Source organism: Alosa pseudoharengus, unplaced genomic scaffold (assembly GCF_046254945.1).
Source record: "Alosa pseudoharengus isolate Yale_2024_CS ecotype anadromous, Long Island Sound unplaced genomic scaffold, YU_APseudo_1.1 YU_APseudo_1.1_scf_5, whole genome shotgun sequence".
Lineage (NCBI taxonomy): Eukaryota > Metazoa > Chordata > Actinopteri > Clupeiformes > Clupeidae > Alosa > Alosa pseudoharengus.
The window spans coordinates 30,170,765-30,198,529 of record NW_027468837.1 but is presented as its reverse complement, the minus strand read 5'-3'; the positions used below and the strand labels follow the sequence as shown (position 1 = coordinate 30,198,529).

General features: G+C 41.6%; 1 protein-coding gene across 1 annotated transcript in view; it reads left to right on the top strand.

Annotated features, from left to right (window-relative positions):
• cacna2d2b (calcium channel, voltage-dependent, alpha 2/delta subunit 2b) overlaps positions 1-27,765 on the top strand; it is a 32,678-nt gene continuing 4,913 nt past the window's right edge. Inside the window, exons 1-32 of the mRNA XM_076268009.1 lie at positions 1-376; positions 5,161-5,242; positions 10,838-10,954; positions 13,216-13,275; positions 13,993-14,037; positions 14,331-14,460; positions 14,763-14,894; positions 15,405-15,462; positions 16,414-16,464; positions 16,742-16,841; positions 16,935-17,096; positions 17,312-17,422; positions 17,761-17,839; positions 17,999-18,048; positions 18,733-18,822; positions 19,048-19,113; positions 19,314-19,388; positions 19,804-19,878; positions 20,409-20,480; positions 20,599-20,670; positions 20,792-20,853; positions 21,054-21,130; positions 22,168-22,228; positions 22,419-22,516; positions 23,664-23,754; positions 23,855-23,917; positions 24,236-24,339; positions 24,851-24,949; positions 25,362-25,453; positions 25,639-25,686; positions 25,819-25,890; positions 27,251-27,403. Coding sequence (XP_076124124.1) covers positions 261-376; positions 5,161-5,242; positions 10,838-10,954; positions 13,216-13,275; positions 13,993-14,037; positions 14,331-14,460; positions 14,763-14,894; positions 15,405-15,462; positions 16,414-16,464; positions 16,742-16,841; positions 16,935-17,096; positions 17,312-17,422; positions 17,761-17,839; positions 17,999-18,048; positions 18,733-18,822; positions 19,048-19,113; positions 19,314-19,388; positions 19,804-19,878; positions 20,409-20,480; positions 20,599-20,670; positions 20,792-20,853; positions 21,054-21,130; positions 22,168-22,228; positions 22,419-22,516; positions 23,664-23,754; positions 23,855-23,917; positions 24,236-24,339; positions 24,851-24,949; positions 25,362-25,453; positions 25,639-25,686; positions 25,819-25,890; positions 27,251-27,403 — 2,763 coding nt within the window. The 5' untranslated portion in view covers positions 1-260. The remainder of the gene's footprint in view (positions 377-5,160; positions 5,243-10,837; positions 10,955-13,215; positions 13,276-13,992; positions 14,038-14,330; positions 14,461-14,762; positions 14,895-15,404; positions 15,463-16,413; positions 16,465-16,741; positions 16,842-16,934; positions 17,097-17,311; positions 17,423-17,760; positions 17,840-17,998; positions 18,049-18,732; positions 18,823-19,047; positions 19,114-19,313; positions 19,389-19,803; positions 19,879-20,408; positions 20,481-20,598; positions 20,671-20,791; positions 20,854-21,053; positions 21,131-22,167; positions 22,229-22,418; positions 22,517-23,663; positions 23,755-23,854; positions 23,918-24,235; positions 24,340-24,850; positions 24,950-25,361; positions 25,454-25,638; positions 25,687-25,818; positions 25,891-27,250; positions 27,404-27,765) is intronic.

Genomic DNA, 27,765 nt, shown 5'->3' with positions numbered 1-27,765 from the left:
TCGGGTGATTTGGGCGCCTTGATTCGTACCCGCTCCCTGTCTTGCTCACTGCGAGCGAGCGCGCGTGCGACTCCGCAGCATCAAGGCAGCAGCAGCTTCAAGTGATCACTAAGCATGGGACTCATCAGCCATCGCCTTTAGTTTAACTGGTAGCATGTCCTCAAAAATATACGAATCCTAAAGACCACTTGCCTTACCTCGTTTCACGAGAATTGGTCTTGCATGGTTTTTATTTTTGCTCTTTGGCTTTTTAATGGAAAATGGCGATATGTTCACAGCCGTGCAGCATCGCCTGCCTAATATCCGTCCAGATAATCCTAATTTTTTGCGTACCATGGCTTGGAGTGGATAGTCACAGGTTTCCCCAGCAGTACACGTAAGTCTCTTTATTGAAAAGTCGTATTTTTGTGTTCATTGACTGCAAGGGTCCAGATCAAGGCTTTATGCTATGCGTGTGTCTCATGTGTGATCTGCTGTGGTGCGGCAGGAGCATGCATGCAATCCATCTTTACAGCAAACCACTCTGTTACTCCCTGGAATGTTTTGAAAATATTATTCTGTAGATTATACGAATACACAACATGTCTCTCGATGCTAACCCACCGATTGATATGCCTAACTACTGCTTTGATTTATAGTTTTCCGTCTGTGCGGTTTCATGTGTTTTACGCCTGCGTTTGATCTCGTGCTTAAATCCATCATACCACATGAATCCGCGTATTAGAAATAATGTTATTAATATGCCTGAAATGTGTATGATAGTGAGTGATCTTTATGTGTCTGATGTGTGATCTTGACATCTTCCTATCTGGTGCTCTTATTTCCCTTGTGGTAGCCCACTATATCATTTGTTAAACACAATATCTGTTGTTTTTGTTTCAAACGTGTCAGTTTTTGTTTTGTTGCAACAGCACAAGCGATGTATCTTGATGGTGTGATGTACGTTTTTTGGCTGGAGACATGGAGAGCGCTTATCAGCCAGCCCCTGTGTGCGCAAGGCTAACGCCATGGACCAACCATGAGATTATTTAATGCCTTTAATAGACAGAATGACCAGATAGCCTCTGTCGTGGTTGTTAATCATTTGCCTTGAGAATAATTTCCCCATGGTTCTTTTTTTTTTTTGTAGAGCTAACTAAGGCGCAGCTTATGCTAGTGTTCAAGGATGTTTTGATCCAGCTGCGGTATTGGTGTAATCATGGACCTGGTATCATGGTTAAGGATTGGAAGCCCTGGAGCAAGGTCTGAAATTGTAATCCTTGCTGAACCCCTGCATTTAATCACTTTCTCTGTTCATATTTTCTCCAACTACTCAGATCTGTGGAGAAGGCAGTCACAGCTGGTGCTTGCCATAGGAGCTCCCCCTCCCTAGACAATCTCCAGTCATGCCCTATATGGGAGTCACAGAGATTTGCCAGATGCAACAGTAGTCCCTGGGACAGAAAGCGAAAAAAGTCTCCTCCAATCAGAGTTTGATTTACTGGACTGGGTGGCTGGTGGTCCAATGAGGGGAGGAGGTAGGGGATTGCTGTAACAAGGAAGTGTGGGGTGCAAGGGGACTGGGGTGGATGATAAATTGCATTGTAGTGGAGAAGGTGGCAGCCCTCTCCCCACAGCCCACAGTTTTCTGCTGAGCGCGGTGAAACAAATGGCTGTTCCTCAGTCCACCTGGCTCTTCCATACAGGCAAACAGTACCAGGCAGGCATAGCAAGGAGCAGCAGCAGCTCTGTCCAATTAAGTATTAATGCTGCAGCAGCAGTCAGGATTTATACTCTCTCTCCCTCTCTCTTGGCTGCGCTTTCCCTCCCTCTGTCAACTCCTCCCTCTGTTTTTCCACCCCCAGTCCAACCAACAGTCCTTAGCTCTGCCTGCCTGCCTTCCTCCCTCTTTCTCTCTCTCTGTTTCTCTCTCCTCCCCCTTCTTTCTTTCTTTCTTTCTTTCTCTCTCTCACCCACTCATGGCACTCTCTTCATGTCAGCCTCATGCCTCCCTTATCAAATTCCGCTGCTCCTGTTTTTGCCGTCTGGTATGCGTCGTCTCCCGACGTGTCACTGGATCGTGCCCCGTCTCCTCCGTGGCTCTGGTTGTCTCCTGCTCGGCTCAGCCACACCTTCATGATTGTTTTCCCATCTTTGAGGAGCTGAATATGGGTCACAGCATTTTCTATGCGGTTCCTGTATGTCTCCTTTACTCGTTCCTTCTCTCGCTTGTGCGTATGTGTGTGTGTGTATGTGTGTGTGTGTGTGGGTGTGTGTGTGTGTGTGTGTGAGGGGATGGGGGCGGCATCGAGTGTGCTATCTGTTCCATCAGCTCTCTGCCAGACTGAGGCGCACTATGCGAGTCCCAGTGGAATAGGTAGAGTGTGTAGGAAATGGAGCACACTCTCCAAGGTCCAAGAGTGCTTTAGCTGCCTTAGGATGATACGTACTCTCACGCTCTCACCCATATACTCTCACACTGAGCCACACTAATCAATTGTATACGCTAGCTAAATATGTTCATGCACCCCTGTGAAACATTTCCTTATTGTTTTTATACATAGTTTATCAACATATTTTGACATCACCTCCAAGATCAAAACAGTCAAGTCAGTCAGTCAAAGATGAGTGAGGTTATTCCGAGGTTGAGCACAAAACAGAGAAAAGGTACAGGAACAAACACCTCCGGTGCTTCAGTATGGATGAGTTCTCACGGGAACAGCTGAATGAACAGACGTTTGAAGCATCTCTCTGTCAGGCAGTGTCCTAACAGCGTAGTGTTCTTTTATCTTTATTTACAGCTCACAACACCACCACACATACCAAATGAAGGACGCTTTAGATGTTAGATATAGAATAAATTAAACAGTAAAATGAAATAGCTGGAATAGGAACATGAAGGCCAATGAAACTATAGATGGATCAAGCCTGGTCAGGAGACCCCAGGGGGCACTGGCAGCCTCGTATGAGTTGCAGAACTGCTATAATTGAACATATTAAAAACATCAAGTTGGTCAATAGTAACAAGACGTTAGGAAAAGAGGATATTAGATACCGGTAAATAAAAAAAATGCAGTTTAGAGACATTCAAAATGACAATAAGACAGATGTAAGAGACCCAAGCCACACTATCGTTTTAGTCATCCAGTTCCCTTGCATTCATATCTCACATGTAAAATCAAATTAAAAGAGTGTTTTTTTATGGAACTGTCAATACTACATAGCACTAAAAGACACCCCCTATAACTCATAATCTATTATTATAACCAAAACAAACATTACGATTGAAGCTGTCCTTCACCCTGATATTGCAATTAAAGTACGCAAAATACTTATACACTGTGAGGGCAGAATCAAAGCTTAACAACAGCAAAGTAACATAACTGAACTGAACTGCGTAGGTGTAAGATTACAGGCTGTTGTAAACCATTTATTACTGCTTAGGCAGGCAGACCAACACAGGGGTGATGAGTTGGGCTCCAGTAGCATGGACCATTACATAATGAACATGACAATACATGGACCAGGACTGTGATTTCCATGGTGTTGGCACATCCAGCCCTGTCTTGATGTTAAAGTTAAAGTTGACTGGTATTTAGCAGACGCTTTTATCCAAAGAAACTGGGACTCGCAGGAGAGGATTTGGGAATCGAACCCAGGTCGATCAACTGCCAGTCGGTGACGATGCTGCTGCTCCACCAAATGGTCTTAGTACAAGGCAGAGAGGACTCATGATAGCATGTGGAAGGATGAGAAGGCCATCATCCACAATGACCCAATAAGGTCCTCTCCAAGGCAGTGGTATGTTTACTGATGAGATCCACAAAATGTGTTCTTGGGGCTGAGAGGATGAGGCTATGGGTGATCTATGGTTGCAATGGCATACCGGTGTTGTGGTATTCAGTCTTGTGAAAGAGCATAGTTATCATACCGTGTACATTTGTTTAATGCCGATATTGAAAAAAACTGACTAGATGTAAAGTGGCCACCAACAGCGGACAATATCAAGCATGTTTCTGGTTGGGTAAGTGTGGCTAGGTGATAACTGGTCATCTTTGAACCAGATGAGTGAAGAGTCCATTATGTACTAGCATCCTGGTAAGGGTTATTTGGGTTAGATTAGGGTTATTTATGGGTCAGATTAGGGTATTTTATGGCTTTGGATCAGTATCTTGTTGTCATGGTGTCAATCAGTGAGTGAAGGCTAAATTGCCACTGACAGGAAACATGGCTTGCAGCAAAGAGTTCAGAATAATAAACTGTTATAAATACCTCAATCAAGCAAAGACACAACATAGATGTCTGTTGCTGATGATGCAGTTGTGTATCAGTCGCCCTAGTTACGGATGTGGTGCGGCTAGAGTATTCAGTACTGATGTTTCAGAATTGGGCAGAGAAGGCTGAGTCTGTTTTGACAGATAGGCTTACACAGCTTTCATCAGCATACAAAAAACTAATTGGAGTGTAACACTCTTGTTTGATTTTACTTTTAGTTCAGATGTCAGGGCAAATCTTTGTGTCTTACACAGCCTTCTATCCTTTCAGTTGAAAAGTTTTGGGAGACGTGCTGATGATATAATCCACAAAATGGTTCATTGGACTAGCAAAAATTACTTTTGCTCAGATTGACTGCATTCTGTAAAATTGTCTTTCTTTGGGGTTGTTTACACAGAGAAATGCCATAAGGCGACATTAAGTCATTTAACCATTTAGTACCATGGACACTACATCATTACTGTACCACATGGTGGAATAAATATATTTTTTGGTTGCGATTCAAATTTCACAGTGGGATGGTCAACATGGTCTGAGATGTCTACTTCGGGCGAAATATAGTTACAATATAGTTACAAATAAATATAGCTTTTGGAGTACATCATGAAATGCCATGTCATGATGGTTACATATCATGCGCTGGTCTTGGCTGCTCTAAAATAGCCTATCAGATATTCTGCAGGATTTGGTTTAGAATTTGAGCGTAATTGAGGTTGTTGTTTCTGTGCTCAGCTCAGCTCATGGTGTGAGTGGCTGAAACTGTGTGACCTTGAGAAATGGATGGTGCCTTACCTGCCGTATCTTCTTCAAATGTGTGCGTTTTGTGTGCAATGTGTTTTGTGTGCATAGCAGCCTTGCTTGCCCTCTCCTCTCTGCTAACTCATTTCGTACTGTGTGCCCCCTCAGGATCATGCACTGGGCCCGACGTATCGAGCAGGAGATTGACAGAGTACTGCAGCACATCAGTGGAGCACAGCAGCTTAAGGGGGTGAGTGTGCCTATCGGACTGTGTGCGTGTCTGTGTGTGTGTGTGTGTGCGTGTTGGGGTGGGTTGCTATTGGACTAAGAGTCTTTCTGGGCTCTTGCCTTTTTTCCTTTGCAGTGGTATATATTTGTAGCTCTTAGACAGGAAAAAAACACCTGTAGCTGACCACTCACATACACCATCTATGCAACACATTCAAGTCTAGTCCAAAAACCCTTCAACCCTTGAAGTTTACTTGGTTTGTAAGACTTGGTGCTTGGTGATGGTGAATGATCACTGCTTTACGACTCTCGTGGAATGCACTCATGCAGACAGCTGGAGCGTGAATAATTGAATGGAGACAGGGTGGTGATGGGTGTGGTCTTTCCCCCAGAGGGAGGGTCAGCTGTTCGTTTTCCTCCTTCCTCCTGCCTGCTGCTGCCCTGTCTGCTGTAGACCCCCTTTCATGTGCAAATATGGGGAGGTGTGTGTCTGGCAATATCGGAGTTCTGAGGAAAGTTGCTAATTGCAAATCAGGCCAGACAGGTAGAGGTGGGCTGATCCTATAGTGTAACACATTGCATTTATAGTGCTTATAGTACACCCAAAAGCATTTTACAGTGAAGGGGTAGGCCTGACCTCGCTAAACATCACCAGTGTTGCACCCGGTTGATGCATGGCAGCCATTATGCAACAAATAAGTTAATTATCATCATCAACAGATATGAACATTTCTGCTGATGTGATAAGCTGGTGCAGTCCCAGGGGAAGCATCATACAGACCTATTAAAGTAGGAATAGAAAATATATGTGCCATAATTTGCATCTAATTCAAGTTGAAATGATTTATGTTGTTTCTAAAATCAGTCGGCCATCTCAAGAAGAGTAATTGGTTAACTGTATTGTGGGTGTTCTCTTCAATTAAATGAATCAAGACATGTATATAATGGTATCGGCATCTGCAGTTAGCCAAAATGGGTATGAAAATGTCATATTGAATATTGGCCAAATTCCAATAGTATGCAGACCTAATAAGACATAACCTCACAAGCAGCTTGTGTTGATTTAGGTTGAGTGCCGAGCCCTGTTGTGATGGCATGAATGTGGGCATAGACCTCTTGCATGCCTGCTGCTTCTTGGTTGATTCATGTGTAGAGATTTTGGGACCAAATCATGTGTGCGTTCTGTGAGATGCTGTATGTAAGGATGGAGCCGTGTGCTATAATTCAGAGGGGGCGTATGCACTCTACCTCTTCTTTTGTTGGCTGGTCTTGCGAGTTGGTGGTTTTAGTCATTTGTAAGTCTATGACAAAATCTTCGCCATTTATTATTTTTGATCCTTTTGTATTGCAGTCGTATAATTATTAGTAGCCTATTAGTGTTATTATGTCAAAAATGCTCATCATGTAAAATGTAAATCAGGTTTATAGGCCAAGTATACTTGATTTGTGTTCTGCATTTTACCCATGAGGATTCTACTCTTTTGATTGCTGTTTTGACAGAAAACCAACTCCTCATATCAATACAAAATGCCTATTCTGTACAGCTGCACTCCAAAAAAAAACAGCAGTGTTTTCCTGCTTGTCTGGGGTGGGGTTATCATTCATGGTATGATGATGAGCCGTGTTGAGGGAGTATATCCGGCTTGCAGCGACAGACTTCTGGAGGTGTGTCCTGCTTGCCATGACAGATGCCAGGGAGGGCATGACAGCGGGCCGGACGCCCGAGCGCGTGCCTTTGCCCCTGTGTGAGCGTTGAACAGATGGTTTGGCCGCCTCCAGTAAAGCCTTGATGGGAGCCTGAGTTCTTTTTTTTTCATTCATTTACCCATAATCCTTCCGAGTGTCTTGTACAGGATAGTGGACGGTGTTCTTGATCGAGGGCCTCTTCAGCGTCTGCCATCATCCCCTGCCCAGCCCCCGAATCACTCTTGCTGCCCAGCCCCTAAATCCCTCTCGCTGCACTCGGGCTTCTTTCTCGAAGTTGCAGTGCAGCGTAAAATACTCATATCATTTGTGGATCTCATGTCACCAGGGATTATGACTCATACCGGAGAGCCTTTTTCTTTTTAAAAAAAAAAAAAAAAAATCTCTTTGCCTTTTCATCTTTTTTCCATAATTTGTTTGGATACAGAAGAGAATTTGGACAGTAAAGTAGTTAGTAAATAAATAAATAAAAAGATAAATAAATAAATAAATAAATAAGCATCCAGAGCCAGAGAGTTCTTAATGAAATTAATATATCAGTGTGGTAATAACTCTTTGTTCTCCAACCTGCAGAACAAAAGAGGAGAATAGAAACTGAAGGCGTATTTGGTGCGCATCACCTATGTTGGTTAAGAATAGGAATGGATGACTTCATTCTTCTGAGAATGTCTCAATGGATTTTTAATGCACACTGCCAGCTTTTCTTTCCCCAGAGTTGTGACTTACGGTGAACACTCACACTTGTTCTCTCAGTTTTATTGGCTCAGCGCTGATCCTTGACCTCTTAACCCTGACCTCTGACCTGGGCTGGTAATGCAGCCGTAGGAGGATCTAGTGTTGGCGTATGGGCATGAATCTACCAGCTGGGTGTTTCCGCCTACAGCTGTTTGTATCACTCAGCCAGGGAGAGAGAAAAGGGAAAGATTATTGGATTTCTCCACCATGTATTGACACATGATATTTTGTTGAAAAAACATTCAGCTGTATCAGCTCATTTATTTAAATGTTCACAGCTGGTACTTTGTTTTGGAAGGGTGTCTTGGTCTTGTTCTTTAATCAAATTTGAAAAAATACAAAATGTAAGAGAAACAAAAGAGATTAGTGTAAGTTAGCTAACTAGCTTTTATCTATGCCATCTGTAGCCTACTGATAGTGGTGTTTCTTAGGCAAGTATGTTGGCTGCTACAAAGATGTCACTACTTCTCTTTAACTGGTGTTCCTTTCCCATTGCACTGAAGTTATTTGCTCAGAAGTCATCATAGAAAAGCTACATTTGAGAATCCCAACTGCAGGATGGATTGGTAATCGGTGCGCTTGTTAATGTGAGTTGTGACATGCTGGTGGCATGTTTGATCTAGAAAATTCAAATGGGCTTTTTTCCACACAGACAGATTGACTCCAATTGAACCACACCACTCAATCTTCAGGGCTTTTCACATCAATAACATCTGTCTGTTATTCAATGAACAACTTATCTAAAATGGAGTATGTATGCTCTTTGGTGAGCATGCCTAATTGTTACTTTCCTGTTACTTTACATATTAATTGTTACTTTAATGACCTTAGGTAAACAATTGGGTCAAAGAGAAATTAAGTATATAGACACATTTCTCATTTACCAACATTACTGTGTATAAAGGTGGATGAACTACGCTTCATTGATACACTTACGCGTTTCTGATTGGCTGGTAGTTGGCAGTAATTTCCCTATATCGGGACACCCTAAAATAAAGCTAGTCAAATATTTTGCCTTCTATAATTTTTTAGCACTCAGGATAACTGTGACACCAACCATTAGTGTATGATAACTACACTGTCTGTGGAGGACCTTGGGTCCTATGCTTCTGCTATGGCACAGTTATATAATGAGGTTAACGCCCTTCAGGGTGTCCCAATTTACAGAGATAATGGGCCTAAGAAAACTCAATGGAACTAAACCACTAATGAGCACCACCAGCATGTGCTGGTATCATACCACACCTTGGCTTATGCAGTAGACCTGACTTCTCTTGCCGTTTTCTTATCCTCATGAATGTTTGGGATATCTTTGATATCCCATTTATAAAATAATGGTAACGTCAGTCTCTTTCTAGTGTGCCAAAAAAAGAGTTACCCAAGATCCAAACGGTACACAGCTCTTCAAGCCTCAAACATTGCACAATGCCACTTCAGCATCTGGCATACCCTTGCACATAAGAAAATAACTGCTTTCTTCTTCTCCTAAATCATCCCATGAGAAAGTGTAGTTATGCATGCAGCCATAATATTGCCTGTGATAAGTTGAGGATATGAGCCTAGATGTCATCCACTCTGCTTTGGTACTGTATGTGTTATTTCTCCCTGCCTCAGCTTTGACTTGAAGTAGCGTTTGCAGCTATGAATATGTAAACAGTGTGAAATTGGTCATTGTCAAAGAGTAGTGCACCCATTTTGTATTCATTGTAGAACGAGAGATTCATTTTAGACACACACACACACACACACACACACACACACACACACACACACACACACACACACACACACACACACACACACACACACACCAACTTACATGATGCTATGGTTGGGTTATACAGTATGTAGTGTATTTGTAGAACAGTTTTATGAAGTTTTGAAATATCACCAGCATTGCTGTATGATAAAGCAGAAAAAATGCATTGCAAATTATGGGTAATGGGCAAGTGGGATTAGCCAGACACTTTTGCTCAAAGTGACAAGGACTCACAACATCAGGGGATTCAGCCCAGGCTAAAATATGTTTACTGCTGTTGTACCTCTCCCCTAATAGGTCATTAAGGGTAATAGAGTTATCTCTCCCACAATAATTATTTTAGATCACTGCCTAATTACTAATCCCTGCCATAATGTGCAGTAAGAACCACCTTTTCAGAAGTTCTGGATTGAGTTGGGAATGGTTGGTTTATTGGTTATTTAAAGGCTATTGGTTATTAAATTAGTTATTTATTGGTCTTTACGGTTGTCTTAGAGTTTGTGTGAGTACTTTGCCTGAAGTTGTCTATACCTAATAATCTCAATCCAATAATTATTGTTTTTTATGAGGATTTTTATGAGGGTCCAAGAAGTAAAAACTGCAGGATCCCTATTGTTTTTGTAAGGATTATTATCAATAATAAAATTATTAATAATATTAATAATAATTATTATCACTGTTATTATTGTTAGTATTAATATAATTTTTTATTATAGTTCTTTCTTTCACTGCCCCACTGTTGGGTAGCAAAAACTGTCACTATCGGAACGTCGCCTATTTCTGGCCATGCCCTATTTCCGCCATTACGTGTATGTGTCACTTAATATTAATTTCTATACAAACCAAGACAGCGGATTCCTAAAGAAATGCAAGCACCCACCCCATAAGTGTATCTAGATTAGCTATGTACCAAAAATGACATTTTATTGTGATTCGAAGAGCTGTAAACAGTGGTGTAAGGCTGCGTGTACAAATCCTCTTGGAGCTCCAATGGAATTTCAATTTCCCGACGAGAATTCTTGGTCTAACCGTTGATGTGCCGAGTGGGTGGAAATAGGGCACCCACCAGCTCATCACCAAACTCCGAGCATGGTAAACAAAATCGGATTTTTAAGGCAGTAAATGCTCCCCTTAAGAACCAAACCACTGCTTGGACCCCGATGATCGCTGCTTATGGCTACATTTGAATTTATGCCTTTTAGATTTAGATAGTCTCACTTCACAAAATCACCATCCTGTGCTCTTGAAATGTTGGCTCCTCTCATTTTTTTCTCCCCAGTTTTCAGTGTTGGTTACCAAGAATTTGTTTCTTTCCCTAACATTTGTGGCTGTTATTGATTTAAAGGTTACTGATAGACAATGATGCCTATGTTACAGAATGAGTCATATGCTGTCCTTTGCATTAACCCTTTAATTTAGATCTACAGTGAGAAAAGGAGACAGTACAGTCTGATGAAGAACAACCCACAAGATATGGTGGAGAGGGTGGCATCAGACATTGAGAAACTTTTGGCAAAGAAACGCAAGGCCCTCAGTGTAAGTGCTGTATCTTTTTAACCAATACCATCCTCTAAACCTCAGTTTTAGTCTCAATGTCATAATAACATTACATAGTGATTAGGGTTGGGTATCGTTTCAATTTGAACGATTCCGATTCCAATTCCGATTTCTTATTTCGATTCCGGTTCCTAACGATTCTCGATTCCGATTTTTTTTTAAGGCAGGGTCAAAAAAAGTTTAGGATATTTTAAATGAGCTAGCTAACCAACGGTCTTTCTCAGGGTATCTGCACATTTTCCAAGTGCAAATTTAAAGACTTTTAAGACCTTTTCAAGACATCTAAATGAAAATTAAGACTATACCACGGCAAAAAGATATATAAGACTGTTTAATGCAATAGTTTTTTTTTCCTACTAATTTTAACCCCCACCCCATTTTGGATGTCTACAGAAGTTACCAAAAATATTTTGGCGAAAGAAAATAATTGTGTGTGAATTACCTTCACAGCTATAAATGCCCAATTTTAGGGTCTGGACTGCTTGCTTTTGAAGCTGGCTGTACTGTACATATTTGGTTTTGCTTACTGCTGAGGCTGTTCTTCACCTGTGTCTGTAGTAGCCTAGGGCTACTTGCCAAAGACATGTGCACTGGACTGGATTCCCTTAAATATTTTTTTCAAAGTTAACTAAGCTATTTACATATTTTAATAAGCCTACTTTATATAATTTACTATGTGCATCTATTGTCCATATGCAGCACAGCAAATTAAAGTTAATCCACTACTTTACATTTTGCATACCAGTTGTATCTAAACCAACCAAAGCTTGACTGAAACATTGTAAAACCATTGACTTGTTTTAAATTAATTAAGAGACAGGTCCTCTTCGCATGATCCTGCTGAAAACTGCTGGTTTCATCTCAAGCACGCACATTATGAACGCACGTATTTTTATGTAGCAGTCGCCGACATTCAAAACATATGCGGTTATATTTCACAACTTTTGCTAAGTAGGCCTAGCCTACTGGGAAACGCTGGCAAGCAAGCTGCTGGCAGATATTACAGGTAGGCTATTATAACTTAGACAGATATTTTCTTCCCTAGGCTAGGCCAGCAACACACGCTGGAAAGATGCAAACAGATCAACTTAACATACCGGTATACAGTATTTCCTCCTGATTGCGAAGCACTGCACATAATTTCACCAGCAGTCTTCGCGTCCATAGTTTGTGAAACGATGCTGCGTCCGAGCAAAGACTTTAGATGCCAAGCGCAACTCCAAAAAGGAGAACAAATAAACGTCCGGCTTGAGGCTGCGCCGGACGCCGGACAGGGCTTTTAAAACCCATATGTCCGGCCTAAATTCGAACATATGGCCAACCTATCGCTAACTGGCTTACCAACTCTTTCTCCCGCTCATTCTACCGTAGGCTCCCTCATTCCACGTAGGCTACCCTGTCTATCTCTCAGGCCTCAGCTACACCACGAAAACGCCAGGCATATTATTTTGTACATAGGCCTACTGTATTATTACCGTTTTCACACCTTTAACCAAACCCGTGAAAAACATCTTCACTCTGTAACCACTACACTTCCTCCCGTAGCCTAATAGCCTATCACGTATACAATTGCGTTTTAAATACACGAAACTGGATGGAGACATCACTCGCTCTCTTGCACTCGCTGGCGGTCCCATTCGCACATTTAATACCTCTCTTTCGAAAATTCAGTTGTAGCCTATTTAAGACTTTTTAAGGATCCTCGGGAACCCTGCTTTCTGAATGAAATAGTCTGACCTTCTCCATGAATTTTAATTCTATTAACTATGCGCTTCTTCGTTGGTGTTCAGACGTTTCTTCTTCCTGTCGGCAGACTGGGAATCGAAAGTAGGAATCGAAATTTAAACTTTTGAACGATTCCGGGAAAATCGCAAAGATAGTCCCGGTTCCAACCAATACTCGATATTCGATACCCAAGCCTAATAGTGATGCTTCGATCCGATAGTCATAAATCTATTATAGATAGTCTATTAATCCATTGCTCATTTATGTTTGATTTGAATTGAACTGTTTATCTCAACTGGATGTCTCACACGCAGCTTACTTGTTGTACAGTATATCAGTATTACTTTAAATAAATGTGAGTCACCCTCTAAGCTTGTTATTAATGCCTGCGAGATGATAGCAACTGGGCCAAATCCTCAATAAACTCACGTCAGTAAGCTTGTGTCTTGCAGCTGAGCCCTCCCGAGTGATTGGTCTTTCAGTACTTACACGAGTGTTTGACCTTTGACCCACAGAGGCTGGCCAGCGAGGCAGAGCGTCTGCAGAAGGAGCACCTCTGGCAGGACAGCATCAAGGTCAGCGTGCCCAGGAATACGTGCCCCCCCACCACCACAGCACTGTGTCATATCACACCCACCGCTGCCCCAAATTACCATCTTGACTCACTTCCCACCCACCTCCTGCCCAAAATGGATAGTCTATGATTTATTCACAGAACGGGAGAACTCTACAACTCCAAACCTGTACAAACAATACTGCATACCACTCGTTAGCAGTGCCCTCGGTGCCACACCTGCAAAAATATTGTGAGGGAGTAAGGCTTTAGCAGAACACAGTAGACTTAAGAGCTCACGCATCTCACTCTAGATGCATTTAAGTACAGCATGAATCACACCATGGCAATTCATTCAAATGTAATGAACGTGGCTCTGACGTGGCACGCCACCGGGATGTTTTTAGCCCATGGCGTGGGGTCGCTTTGAGTCCTACAGACAGTGGCAGGCCACTTTTCTGGTTGATTCAGTCCATTAGGCCGGAGAGCAGAGTGCAGGCCCCTTGACTCAGTAACACCCCCCCCCCCCCCCACACACACACACACACACACACTTTCACACACACACACACATACACACGTGCGCGCACACACACACCACGCCGCTCTGCAGGGGGGTTGTGCTCGTAGCCGTCTGGTGGTAGTGCACATCTCACTGCATTGAGTAAAATTCAAAAGCTGGAGCTGCCTACTCCTTTAATCTCTATGTCTCAAAAATCCACTTGATATGTTTTTGTAGGAGCTGGATATGAAGTACTATGATTCCAAAGCAGACCTGGACTATGTGAGTTATGACTATTCAGTTTGCTTCTCTAACTGTTGTAAGATTTCAGTACATCGAACAGCTTTACATACAGTTGCAGTTGCAAATTGCTAGTTTTATCTCAATAGCTTGACATTTTAACAGTGCACTTCTCAGTCATTACTGCAGTAAATTGCCGTTATGTGTTATTTTTGCATTTACTCAACGAGTACCCAAAGGCACAGATGTTTCACAGATGTCCAATTTAAATCTCTCTCTCTCTGACTCTCTCTCCCTCTCTCTCTCTGTCTGTTTTTCTCGCTCTACATCTGTAGTACTCCATGGAGGGTGAAAGCGAGCCATCAAACTCGTTGGAGTTAGAGTTTGTTTATGATCCAAACTTCAAGAACCATGTCAATTATTCATTCACAGCAGTACAGATCCCCACAGACATCTACAAGGGTGGTAAGGACGTAATGTGCTCAGTTCTGATTCAGCACTATTAAACAAATGTTCATGTGCAAAGAAACAGAAACCTCATTTAACATCTGTAAAGACGATAAAGCTTTCTGACTTATCACATATTCATATACAAATCAGCCATAAGGTGGTTATAAAAGGATCATTTCCATTTCCAATTGATATATGGTTTGCTTTTGTTGGACAAACAGTCTGTTTACTGTATTAATGATACATAAGGGCTGAAAATAAATAATACAAACACAGAGCACCACCACCAGAAAGGACAAATGTCCCTGTTCTTGTAGCGCCGGTGATTCTGAACGAGCTGAACTGGACGCAGGCCCTGGAGAAGGTGTTCATGGAGAACAGTCGGGAGGACCCTGCCCTCCTCTGGCAGGCCTTTGGTAGCGCCACAGGGGTCACCCGCTACTATCCAGGTACGTCCAAACCTAGCCATGTTGCAAACTCAGCACCCTTTGTAAGGCATTTTGCAATGTTTTACCATAGGGTTGTTTTTTTTAATAACTTTTGCAGTATTTAGCTCTAGTTTTGCACCACAGAGTCATTTCTAGAGCCATTGTCCCCAGACAGTTGAACACAGAGACAAGAATAAATTATTCACATGTATGTGTCCTGAATAATTCATGGAGATATTTTCATTTCCGTGTCTTCAAAGAATAGAACAAGCTATTTTACATATTCAGAACAATTGCTGATGAATGTCCTCAGCTGAACGTAACGTGTATCGATCATAATGAGTAATGTATATAAAGTCAGCTGTATGCACATATCCTGATCATACTATTCTGTGTGTATATCAAGTGTATTGATTATAATATTCAGTGTGTATATCAACTTTATTTATCATAATATTCTGTATGGATATATATCAACTGTATGCATGGCTGTGTGTCCAATTCACGTCCTATTGCTGTTGACCTCCCTAGCTACCCCGTGGAGAGTACCTGACAAGATTGACCTTTATGATGTCAGACGGAGACCCTGGTGAGCATGCCAGATGTGCTTGATGACTGTCATGTGATAGAGAATGGCGTCTCTCTCTCTGAGACTGTAACCTGAAACAGAAATTATGAGGTTCATTCTTTTGCTCTTACCACTCATAAGTGAGAAAACCATGCAGCCATTGTGGTGGTCACAATGCTAACAACATGTAGATGGAAACCTCTACAACTGAAATGCCCTTTTGTATGAAATGCAGTCTGATGTAAGGATACGGAAGAACTTGTTGTATATATTCACTTCTTAAATTCATTTTATAACTTTTAAATGGCTGTCAAATTGTGGTTGACGCAATGAATATTATAAACATTGAGTGTCCCTGTGCCATAGCTTGCCATGGGATTATGGACATGCAGAAGCCATTATGTTAATTAAATGTTTGATGGATCTGTAGGTGACAGTGACATACCGTTTTCATGGTTCTTACATTGCTGTACATTGCTGTGTCACATGTAGATTTGACTGTATGTGAGCACATGTAAAACCTTAGTCTGGCAAAATCAGTCTCTTAACACATTTGGTCTAATGCAGTGGTTCTCAAACTTTTTCTGTCATTCCCCACTTTGGAAGTGGGGATTTTTCAAGGCCCACTAGACCCCATCAGCCCGGCAAAATGGAAACGTTAAAAACCATTTTGGTTCCACATTACATTTCCCGGCTCAGACTACTGGATCAGCTGTTATTTTGATTCATATGTCGGCCTGTTTATGACTCCTATGTTTGTGTGTGGCTATTTTGTTTGGAATTTATGAAAAAAAGAAAGGCATTATTAAAGATAGGCACAAAAAAAACAAATGTCCTCCTGTTCATTGCGTCCCACCTGTCATGTCTCTATTCCCCACTAGTGGGGCCCGCCCCACACTTTGAGAACCACTGATCTAATGTATGTCCAGCTGTGAAACAACATTATTTGATGTTTGATTGTTCATTACGCAGGTACATTCAGGGAGCCTCATCTCCAAAGGACATGGTCATCCTGGTCGATGTGTGAGTATTATTTACAGATGTTAACACAGAGTAGTGTGGTACTGTGCTCAAAACCTTTCAGCAGGGCAGTTTTGAACATTCAAACAAAAGATTCCGTTCCGCAGTCATTTAAGGTTCTAAAATTCCAATGTTGAATTCAGTAAGGCCAGATTTTATTTAGAATGTTCATTTTCCAACATTCTCATCACACCGGTGTTATGGTAGCTGCAAGAGCATGATTTGTGACTGGAGGCCTGCAGGGTCAGATGTTAATCAGTGACCCCTCCATTGATGACAGGAGTGGCAGTGTGAGTGGCCTGACCTTAAAGCTGATCAAGGCATCGGTGACAGAAATGCTGGACACACTTTCAGATGACGACTACGTCAATGTGGCTAGAGTAAGTATGCTTTTGAGTTGACACTGAACAACATACCTATGGCTATGATATAAGTAAGAAAACGAGGAATTGACACTTCTTGTTTTCCCCCAGTTCAATGAGAAGGCAGAGCCGGTTGTCCCTTGCTTTGAGCACCTGGTGCAGGCTAATGTACGCAACAAGAAGATCTTCAAGGATGCCGTCAACCAGATGCAGGCCAAGGGTACCACAGAGTACAAGTCCGGCTTCCACTTTGCCTTCGACCAGCTTCTGAACGTGAGTCATCACTCTGGAGTGCTCGAGCTGGAGCTTTGCCCCATATATAGCCTTTTCCAGAGATGTGTTGCCTCTGCTCAGGACTGAACTATTACTAGATATCATTTCCTGTGGTAGCTTCCATTTCCTGCCCACTGAGTTGAAGCTGTTTTTTCTTTTCTCTTGTGTTCTTCTACGTCACCATCCTCCCTCTTTTCTGCCTCTTTCATCTACAGAAGACAAATGTGCCACGAGCACACTGCAACAAGATCATCATGTTGTTTACGGATGGTGGTGAGGATCGGGCGCAGGACATTTTTGAGCAGTACAATTGGCCTAACAAGACAGTAAGTATCTCAAGTTAGAGGTGTTCTGGTTTGGCCCAGGGGCTGTAAATGGGCTTTTGTTGGCTGCTTCATGATGAAGGTCCACTGTGCACTAGACTAGAGCATGTAGTCATGCTGGAAAGGAACTGTAGGCACTGAAAAAGAGATAATCCAGCCAGGTGACATTCCAGTCACATTTGGTGTCATATTAAGATGAGTAAATAATTGTTACTTTTTTACTCTTTTCTTTAACCCACCCTGGGCTTTCATTTAAAAAAAAAAAGATGCATGAGCTGTGATAATTGCTGAGATAATTAGTGCAAAATAAATGTGTTTCATGCACCTCATTTGTTTCCAAGGTGCGAGTATTCACATTCTCTGTGGGGCAGCACAATTACGACGTCACGCCTTTACAGTGGATTGCATGTGCAAATAAAGGTAAGAGTATGTTCTGACATCTAGTTTTATATAGTACCAGTGAAGCATCTGTAAATAGGTAGAGGTGGATAGCATGTGTTGCTGGCCTCCTATTGCCTAGTTTGTCCCCTTTTAATGCCTCATTGTCTTCTCTTTCTCTCTCTCTCTCTCTCTCTGCAGGATACTATTTTGAGATCCGGTCCATCTGTGCCATAAGGATTAACACACAGGTCAGTGTCCCTAGTTCTCATCATGCTGCTGTTCACAGGGAAGCATGTGTTCATATTTGAACCAGACATGCGGACTGCATTTACTGCCATATAGACCCTTTCAACAATAAAAACAAAAACAATGCTTGAACATTCTATTTGGTTCCCAATCTACTTCCTCTGCATTAAGATAACATATGGAATGTTAAAACGGAAGCCTTGTGGGGCCAACTATGATGCTGATAATGGAACTCTCTTGAAAGGGTCTATACATTCTCAGCTTATTGCACCCCTGCATACCACCTGCTCTCTCTCTCTCTCTCTCTCTCTCTCTCTCTCTCTCTCTCTCTGTTTGTGTGCATGCTGTGTCGTCCCACATACCACACAACCACAGATATGTCCCTGGACGCTGCTGTGTCCTCGGTATGCATACTTAACGGGTGCATACAAAATTCCAGCATGACGACATCCCCTAAAGGGTGTATATTCAGACATGACTTACGGCACGCTTGCTTAGTATTCAGCATACTCCTCTTCTGTCCGCTCTGAATACTAACTAATATGAGCCAGATGCTAAGTCTATTTGCATATCCTTGGTTATCATTGTATGCCTAGTTGGTTGGTGTTTCTGTGATTAAAATTCTAACCCTTTGTCTAGTTGGTTGGTGTTTTTGTGATTAAAATTTCCACCCTCCGGTCTGGTAGGAGTATTTGGATGTTCTTGGGCGTCCCATGGTCTTGGCTGGGGATGACGCCAAGCAAGTCCAGTGGACCAATGTCTACCAGGATGCACTGGTGAGTGAGATCACTACCTTATTGGAAGGGGGTTGTGTCATGCAACCTTTGGTAAACCACTTACAGTAATTTTTTATTTGAGTGTTTGTCTGTATGTGTGCGTGTTTGCGTGTTTCAAGTATTGTTGATATTTGTGGAATGAATGTATATTTGGAGAGCAGAGTAGTGTGATGTCTCTATATGGGAAGTACACAGTCTGAGATATAGCTGTGTTGCTGTTTCCAGGGCTTGGGTCTGGTGGTGACAGGGACCATGCCTGTATTTAACCTGACGGTGGAAGGTAACTCACAGGTACTGGAATGTCTGCTGCTCAGACTCGAGGAATCATGTCTGCTAACTGGCTGATGGAGAATGTGATAGGATTTATTTTGTGGTGGAAGTGATTCTGTGATTGATTTAGGGATCAGAACAAAATAGGGGTGTCTCATTTTTGGAAAGCTAGCAACATCCAAAGTGGAGATTAACTAAGTGCATTAAATTCATTTTCTCAGAACCAGCTTATACTGGGAGTGATGGGCATAGATGTGCATCTGGATGAACTCAAGAAGCTTACTCCTCGCTACAATGTGAGTATATTACTGTACATGGTCTCTCATTTATCACAGTGGCAAGCTAATTCTTTAAACATTCATTCCTACCACTTTGACTAGTACTTACAAGTAAAATACAAGTAAAACTGTTATCCTCTATTAATAGTATTGACAGATGCAGTAGTAATTCCTAGCTAGGTCTCTTCTGCACTGTAACTTGAATGTTAATCCTTTTCTTTAAGTCACTTTGGATAAAAGCATCTGCTAAATATAAATGTAAACATTTAACAAATTAGAAGGAAGTCAGCACGACTGTCACTTTAGTCTCCAAATCACTGCAATATGACCCCTTAATTGATCATTCCCTTACTGGAATAGTTCATCTCACCAGCTGTGTGAAAGCCAACGTGAATAAATCGTCTAAATCTGCTTTTTTTGTCTGTTCTGGCAGCTTGGAGCTAATGGATATGTTTTTGCCATCGATCAGAATGGCTACCTCCTCCTCCATCCCAACCTGCAGCCTAAGGTGAGTCATAGCTTTCGGTTTTATCTGATGAGCTCAGATCAGTCATCTGTCACTGCAGTACTGCATTCTCAACAAGCTCAGAATGTCCTGTTAATATGAAAACTCATTATTTCCCTTGATACTTGAGGTTTTTATTGTTGTTGATATTATTATAATTGCTATTATTATTATTATTGTTATGCTTAATGTAGGCTTTTCAACTTGAAACTATTATTTTAAACTGATGTAATGTCCATATACTGTAAGTTGCTTTGGACAAAAGCATCTGCCACAGAAACTTTTTGCCTGATCAAAGGCTGTTCGTGAGACCTCCAGTGCTGAGTTTTTACAGTACATTGTGATATTGACTGTGATTGAAGTCAATGTCTTTAATTTGATGCATTTTTACGGCAACACTTCCACAGTTATGCATTTGCTCCATACATTCACCATGATATTATCGACAGTTTAATTTATTGCTGATCAATGAACTCCAGTGCTGTTCAGTGACGTGTTACTGCGTTACATGTTGACTTGCTTTCTGCCTCCAGGCCATGGACCTCCCTGAGCCAGTGACACTGGACTTCTTGGATGCCGAAGTAGAAGATGCCAAAAAGCAGGAGGTAACAGATACATTCCACTGTGTGTTTGACAGATCACAGGACAGAATGGTGAATGACATTGAAATGTCCATCTTTATGAGTAATAATAATAAAAAAAATACTGTGTTTACCCATCAAGATTCGGAGGCAGATGATCGATGGGAAACTGGGGCAAATGACAATTAGAACACTGATCAAATCGGTTGATGAGGTAAGTTCTCAGTCTGTTTCTTTGTACATATTGATTACTTTTTTGGAGTTCAATAAACAGTATCTTGTAGACTTCTAGAAATATAGAAATATAAAGACAAATGTTTGTTCTGTTACCATAGAAATACGTTGATGAAGCTGAACGGACGTATACCTGGACACATATCAAAGACACAGATTACAGGTAGGCTCACTCACATGTGTCTATGAAATCAACTCTGTTGTTACAATGAAGCTGATGTACAGGTATGCTTGGCCTACTTTGATTGTTTAATCAGTGGAGAAAGATGTGAAACACGCAGGAGTGTTTGACTCAAGTTGTCTCCATTTTTTCCCTCTTCTTTTCTCTTCAACCTTTTCATGCTTCAATTGTACCCCCTGCAGTTTGGGCCTGGTACTGCCACCCTACAGTGAATACTACCTTCAGGCAGACTTGAGCGATGTGATTTTACAACTGCAGTGTGAGTATCTGACTGAGATTCCATAATACACGAGTATCTGACTGTAAGATTCCCTACATGAATATCTGACTGATTGTAAGATTCCATACACGAGTATTTGACTTTAAGACTCCCTACACGAGTGAGTATCTGACTGACTTTAATATTCCATACACGAGTATCTGACTGACTTTAAGATTCCATACAGCCGTATCTGACTGACTTTAAGATTCCATACATGAGTATCTGACTTTAAGATCCCGGATTCGAGTATCTGACTTTAAGATACGATATTCGGGTATCTGAGTTTAAGATTTCCTACACTGCAAAAGGCTTCTTGCTGCAGTATCTTTTCTCCACGTTAGACTGCAGCAGTACAGCGTTATTATCCTCTGCCAGTGTTTCAGTGCCGTGGCTATTCCACAGGGAGGCAAAGCGAGGACTTAGGATAGCATTTCCATTTGCATACTCATTGTGTAAAACGGCTCATGGGGTGGGGTGAAGGGGGTCATCTGTTGTGCTGCATCTCTTATCAGGAATTAACTGATATTGAATTTATGCCTGGAGCTTTTGATATTCTTTGAAATTAAGGGAACACTTACAGTTTTCCACAATTGTTAAAAGACATTTTTTTAAACCTTCCACCTTTCTTTTCTCCATTCTCAAACTACATTCACAGAGTGTCTGACAGTTTGAATGATACCTTGAATTTCCCCTAGGAATCAATAAAGTATATCTATCTATCCATCTATCCATCTATCTATCTATCTATCTATCTATCTATCTATCTATCTATCAATCTATGACAGCTTGCAAAATAAAACAATCGCCTCAAAAGTTTTACTAGTGCTCAGAACCAAACAGTGTCAGAGTACCGATCCAGTGTATGATTGAAGTGTTCCCTTACTTTTTTTGAGCAGTATAGTTTTATCAACAGCATCACGAATGTTAGACACATGAGGTGTACAATAGGTAAAGAGCCTTTTAACGGGACGTAGAGCTAATGAACTACATTGCCTTCATTCTGAGCTGACCCTCATTACCTTTGTTTGTCACAGATTTGCAGTCTTTGCTGCCAAACTCATTTGAGGCAGGCGGACATGTTTTCCTGGCACCAAGGTATGATAGCCTGACTATCACCTTCATTGAAAAGCAGAAAGTACAGAACATTGCATGTAGTGTGGCGTTGTGTGTATTATGTATACACAAATGTGTTCTGGGTAGAGCTGGGTGCCTTTAATCTTTCCGTGTGTTCTGTGCGAACGGATTGTTCTTCTCCCAAATTATTTTTCTCTCTCTCTCTCTCTAGGGAGTACTGTCAGCGTCTTCCCATTGCAGAGAACAACACACAGTTCCTGGCAGACTTTATCTCCTTTGTCGTGAATCTGAGACCAGACTCAGAAGACTGTGAGTCCCTTTCAGGTTCCTCCCTTTGCACCCTGGTGTGTCCCCTTGGTCTCTGGTGGATGGTGAGCTAACTGTGCTGTAAGGCGTATGTCACTGGCGTCATATTTGAGGCCCATTCTGCATAATTGATCAGTGACCGTTTTTAAGCTGTCTTTTCATTTAGTGGTCATGTCAGAAGGAACAGCATGAACAGGTTTGAGTATTTCATGCCAGTCAAAATATCAATGTAGGCATAGATTTGTATTGGCAAGGGATTAATGGCTATTAAAGGCTTATTCATTTATACCAGTGTTTTTTGTGTGTGTAATGAAGCACAAAACATGTGAATCACATGTTTTCCAGCACATTTGATGCATACTTTCAGACATTACAGTAATATACCATTACATTACCAGAGACCAAAGCTGCACTGAGAGAAGGTGTATCTTAGAAAGTGTTTGTGGAAACACCGTGCAACGTTAAGGTACAGCCAAAGATATAACTATAAATGACGCTGCATTTTGAAAACTGCTGTCTTATTATATAAAACAGGGGCGTCAAACATAAGGCCGAACAGGCGCATCAGCCCTCCAGATGTTTTGGATAGGAAGGGAAAATTAGGGAAAAACATCCAGCTGTCAGTTGTTCACATCCAGTTGTCTTCAACAATGTGTTATAAGCAATATCTCTATGATATGATAAATTGATTAAACCTAGCACTACAAAGCATCCTCAGGAAAAAAGAAGCAGAAAAAATAACATGGAAGTAGGGCATTTCAAGAGAGAAAGACAGCAGTACATTACATATCAGTTTGATATGACAGCAGTACATAATTGTGTACTTGTTTTCTCATAAGTGATATACTGTAATCAAACAACACTCTGATACCTATGTAGACCATGACAATGATGGCCCCCCATGAGGTATCATTCCAACAAATCCGGCTCACTACCTAATATGAGTTTGACACCTCTGATATAAAGCCTTGCTGTTCGTTCCTTGCTTGTGCTGCATGTTGGTAATGTTTATGTGCTGTTCTTTGGTATCATACTAGATGGAAAACATTTTGAATAAAAGTCAAGATGTAAATGCCGCTGGAATGTAGTTGTGAAAACTTACAGAACTCAAATAATTGGTGTGTGTGTGTGTGTGTGTGTGTGTGTGTAGGTAATCAAGACCTCATTCACAACCTACTTTTGGACTCAGAAATCATGTATCAGCTGGCTACAAGAGTGTGGAAGAGCAAAGACCTCAACACGTAAGAGGCAAACTTGTGCTCACACTTGTGCTTATCATCATACCCATTGCATTCTTTTTACACCAATGACTGATCTATGGATGTTAACATTATTTTGTAGGTATGGCTTCCTGGCATTGTTTGCAGCTACAGACAGTGGAATCACACGTGTCTACCCCAAAATGTGAGACTCACTGAATATTGCTTTCACTATTGCTAGTTCACTTGTTCAATTGGATGGAAAAACAAATCTACACATTTGATACACTTAAATGGACAGTATCATTTAATATTCAGTTTCAGCTATACATTAAGATGTCTAAGTGATATTTTCTAGTGCATGACTGCCTAGTGCTTTGTCTCATAGATGGAGCTTGTGATCAATATACACTATATAGGAGCTTGTGGTCAATATAAACTCATTGATTATTGCCCAACAAAAGCATGTACTGTTGATGGTATTGTTGATGGTATGGTTCATGACGAGAACGTGTTTTTCTAGGGCCGCTGATTCATGGGAGGAAGACGCAGAGCCCTTTAACACCAACTTCTACCGGCGTAGCCTCGACAACAAAGGCTACATGTTCAAGGCTCCGTCGCGTGTCTGTGAGTCAGATCACTCTTCAGCTCATTAACCTCCAAGCGTAGCTCTGTCCTCAGGCAGTCTGGGGTCAAGACTGAGTCATCGATTCAGTTTGATGGCCTTTGTCTTGCAAGCTCAATTTGAGATGTGAGATGTTATGCAATGAGCAGATCCAATTGCTCTCAAAGTAATGCGGGTTGCGTCATTAATGACGTTCGCGACACAAGCAAATGTCTGTGAAGATGTTGAAAGTCCATTATCCATATGGTAAACACAGTGCAGTGAACAGTTGTCAGTTTTGTCAGTGATACTTAATCGGTTTTATGCAAATGTTGCTTTAAAATTATACTTACTTACTCCCAGACCAATTATCATGCCTTACACTGCTGTCAGTTGGGCCCCTGTGAGTTTTTAATTGTAGTGGTAGAGTGAACGCTCATCTATGCTTTTTAGAGAGTGCACAGAGTATTGGATGTGCCTACGCACAGTTGGACGTGTACAGCTTTGACTCTGGTGTATTTGTTCACTCCACAGCCATGGATGATCCCCTGACCTCTGAAAATGGCACTGTGGGCATTCTGGTCAGCACTGCGGTAGAGGTGACTGTCGGGGCTCGGACTCTGAAGCCTGCAGGTGGGTGTGATGGAGGACCTGTCAAACGGTCCAGTTCTTGGTTTAACTGGGTTAATTGTGTCTTGTGTGTGCATTGATTTCATTGACCACCCTTCTGTTTTTTAGTGCTCATGGAAATTCACTCTGAATAGTCTTGTGCTGTTCCTGTTCTTTCCATATGTGGTCTGATTTATTGAACTTAGACTTATTTGGGGCTTACAGTGGAGCCCAAAAAGGATACAAGTGGTCTTGGATGTACTGTTGCTTGGATAGCAAGTAGGCTGTTTTTGAGTGTGCGTCCTTCTAGCAACATGTGTATAGGATGGCACCATGTGATGATGGGACCAGCATGATAAGAATGACCGATTAGGCCATAATTTAACTTCTTTACTAACTGGTTCTGCTTATTTCCTGTTGGGTTTCTCTTGACCAGTGGTGGGAGTGAAACTGGACCTTGAAGCTTGGGTGGATAAGTTCAAGATTTTGGCCAGCAATGTGTCAGACAATCGTCAGGGCTCTCATAAGGTAACCAACGCTGACTTGGCATTTCCCACACAATAAACAGTTAATATATGTCATAATATACATGCTCTATTTATATAAGTGCCTCAAATGGTTTAAAAATGCCCACCCACCCTGAATAGACCCTGGTGAATTTCTGAGTTCTGATGGTTGCCTTTGGTGAGATATTTCTGTTTGACTGTGTGCAGTGTGGGCCTTCCAGAAGCTGTGAAATGGACTGTGAAGTGAACAGTGACGTAAGATGCCTAAATATAACTCACACATACAGTACACACAAACCCACTGATATTCTGATAAATGAATGTGACCACTGAATTTGTCCACGCTGGCTGCACATATCTCTGAACTGTGCCTCTTACTGTCCCTAGGATCTACTCTGTTACCTGATTGATGATGGGGGTTTCCTTGTTATGTCCAATCAGAGAGATCACTGGAAAAAGGCAAGTTGCCCTAGCTGATGAAGCTAATTATGGTGATCAGTGGTAGTGGTATACAGTAGTTGCAGTGTCATAAAAGTCTCAGGCACCTTACATGTTTTGTTTCAGCAATGCTATAAGGACCATATTGTTTATTTCTCACTTTCTTGATTAGAATATGGCCAGAGACCATAGAACATACGTACGCAGTAGGCCATTTAAATACACATAAATGTAGTTTTTGTTCTAATAATAATAATAATAATAATAATAATAATAATAATAATAATAATGCATTTTTATTTATGGGCGCCTTTCTGAACACTCCACCTTACAAAATTAACAATAAAACATTCAATCCATTAAACAAGCAATCAGAGAAAACAAGCAATAAAATAACATGATAATACTATTCATTAAAAAGAGCAAGAGAAAGGGGTGGGGTCAATAAAGACAAGCAAAATGCAAATAAAAAAGAATTAAAGAGAGTAGGCCTGTCTGAAAAGATGAGTTTTTAGGTGAGATTTGGAAGTGGTTATGGACGTGGAGTTTTGAATGCAGTGGGGCAGAGAGTTCCAGAGGTGGGGGGCTGATACACAATGTAGTTTTTGTTCTGATACCAGTCCAATTTCAGTCTCAAGCTACCATTACATTTGTTGTTTTAGCAGTTTTATAATGATCAGTCACCCAAGGGGGAAGCTCTTGATGGAGCTGTTGTTCCCCACCCAGGCAATTGATGGGCATGCCTGGCCTGCTAGAAGCTTCTGGTAGATCCAGCTACAATGGGGTCTCGAGATCAGCTGCTGACTTGTGCGTGGCTCACCCTAAAACTGACACTGCGGCGCATTTTGGCTGGGCGCAAAGAGGAGGAGCCGCCTAAAAAAAGGACTGTACATCTCCAGTGACCCTCCTATAGTATTCCCAGGTGGTAATACAGTGTCAGCTTGCCTCAGCAAGGGCCTTTGGCCATGCATTTTACACTTTAGGTGAGCAATGAACTCTTCCAGCTGTAGCTTTTCATTAAGATCTTTGATCTGTCAAAGTGTCGTCATCTCTCTCCCAGTTCTGATACCAGTGTGTCAGAGCCAGAACCAGTGCCAGTGCCAACCTGGCTTCAGCTTCCCCTCTGTGAGATTGGACATTAATAATACTGCAAAAACAACCAATCGAATGGATGCAAAAGACTAGAACCTGAACCAGAAATGCACCTTTTTCTGTTTTTTATACTCCCTCTATCTTCTGGTTGAATTCTAATAAAGACAATGTGAATGAAACATACCTGGTCATCATAACATTGCTAAAACAAAAAATCGAATGGGTGCCTAACACTTTTTCAGAGAATCGTTGCTCTTTTAGATCACCTGTGTGTTTGTGTGTTCCCCAGGTGGGGCTGTTTTTTGGCGATGTGGATCCCTACCTGATGCATGCTCTGTATGAAAGCTCCATCTTCACCCGTCGCCAGACCTTCCAGTACCAGTCTGCGTGTGAGCCCATCATCAGCGGCCACACGGGGGCAGCACCGAGGGGCATCTTTGTGGTGAGACGCCACTTTCTGCCTGCATGGCATTTTTACTGAAAACAGATCAAAAGAAAAGACATTTCACAGAGTGGTGTCATGGATTAAGTCCGTTTGATGAATCCGGAATAAGACCAACAAAATATTAAGGATATTTTATCTAATTAGTTTCATTCACTGGTATGGTCCACAAATGATATGCGATGGGATCTGGAAAAGCCCCACATCACATGGTGAAATTTCACCAACTTAAGAATCTGATACCATCCTAGCAACTTCCAGGATTTGGCAAGGACGATATCAAGGATGTTGCTAGGACGTATCAGAATCTTACGTTGGGAAAATTTCACTGAAATGGAGAAATCAAAGATTTTTGATTTCAA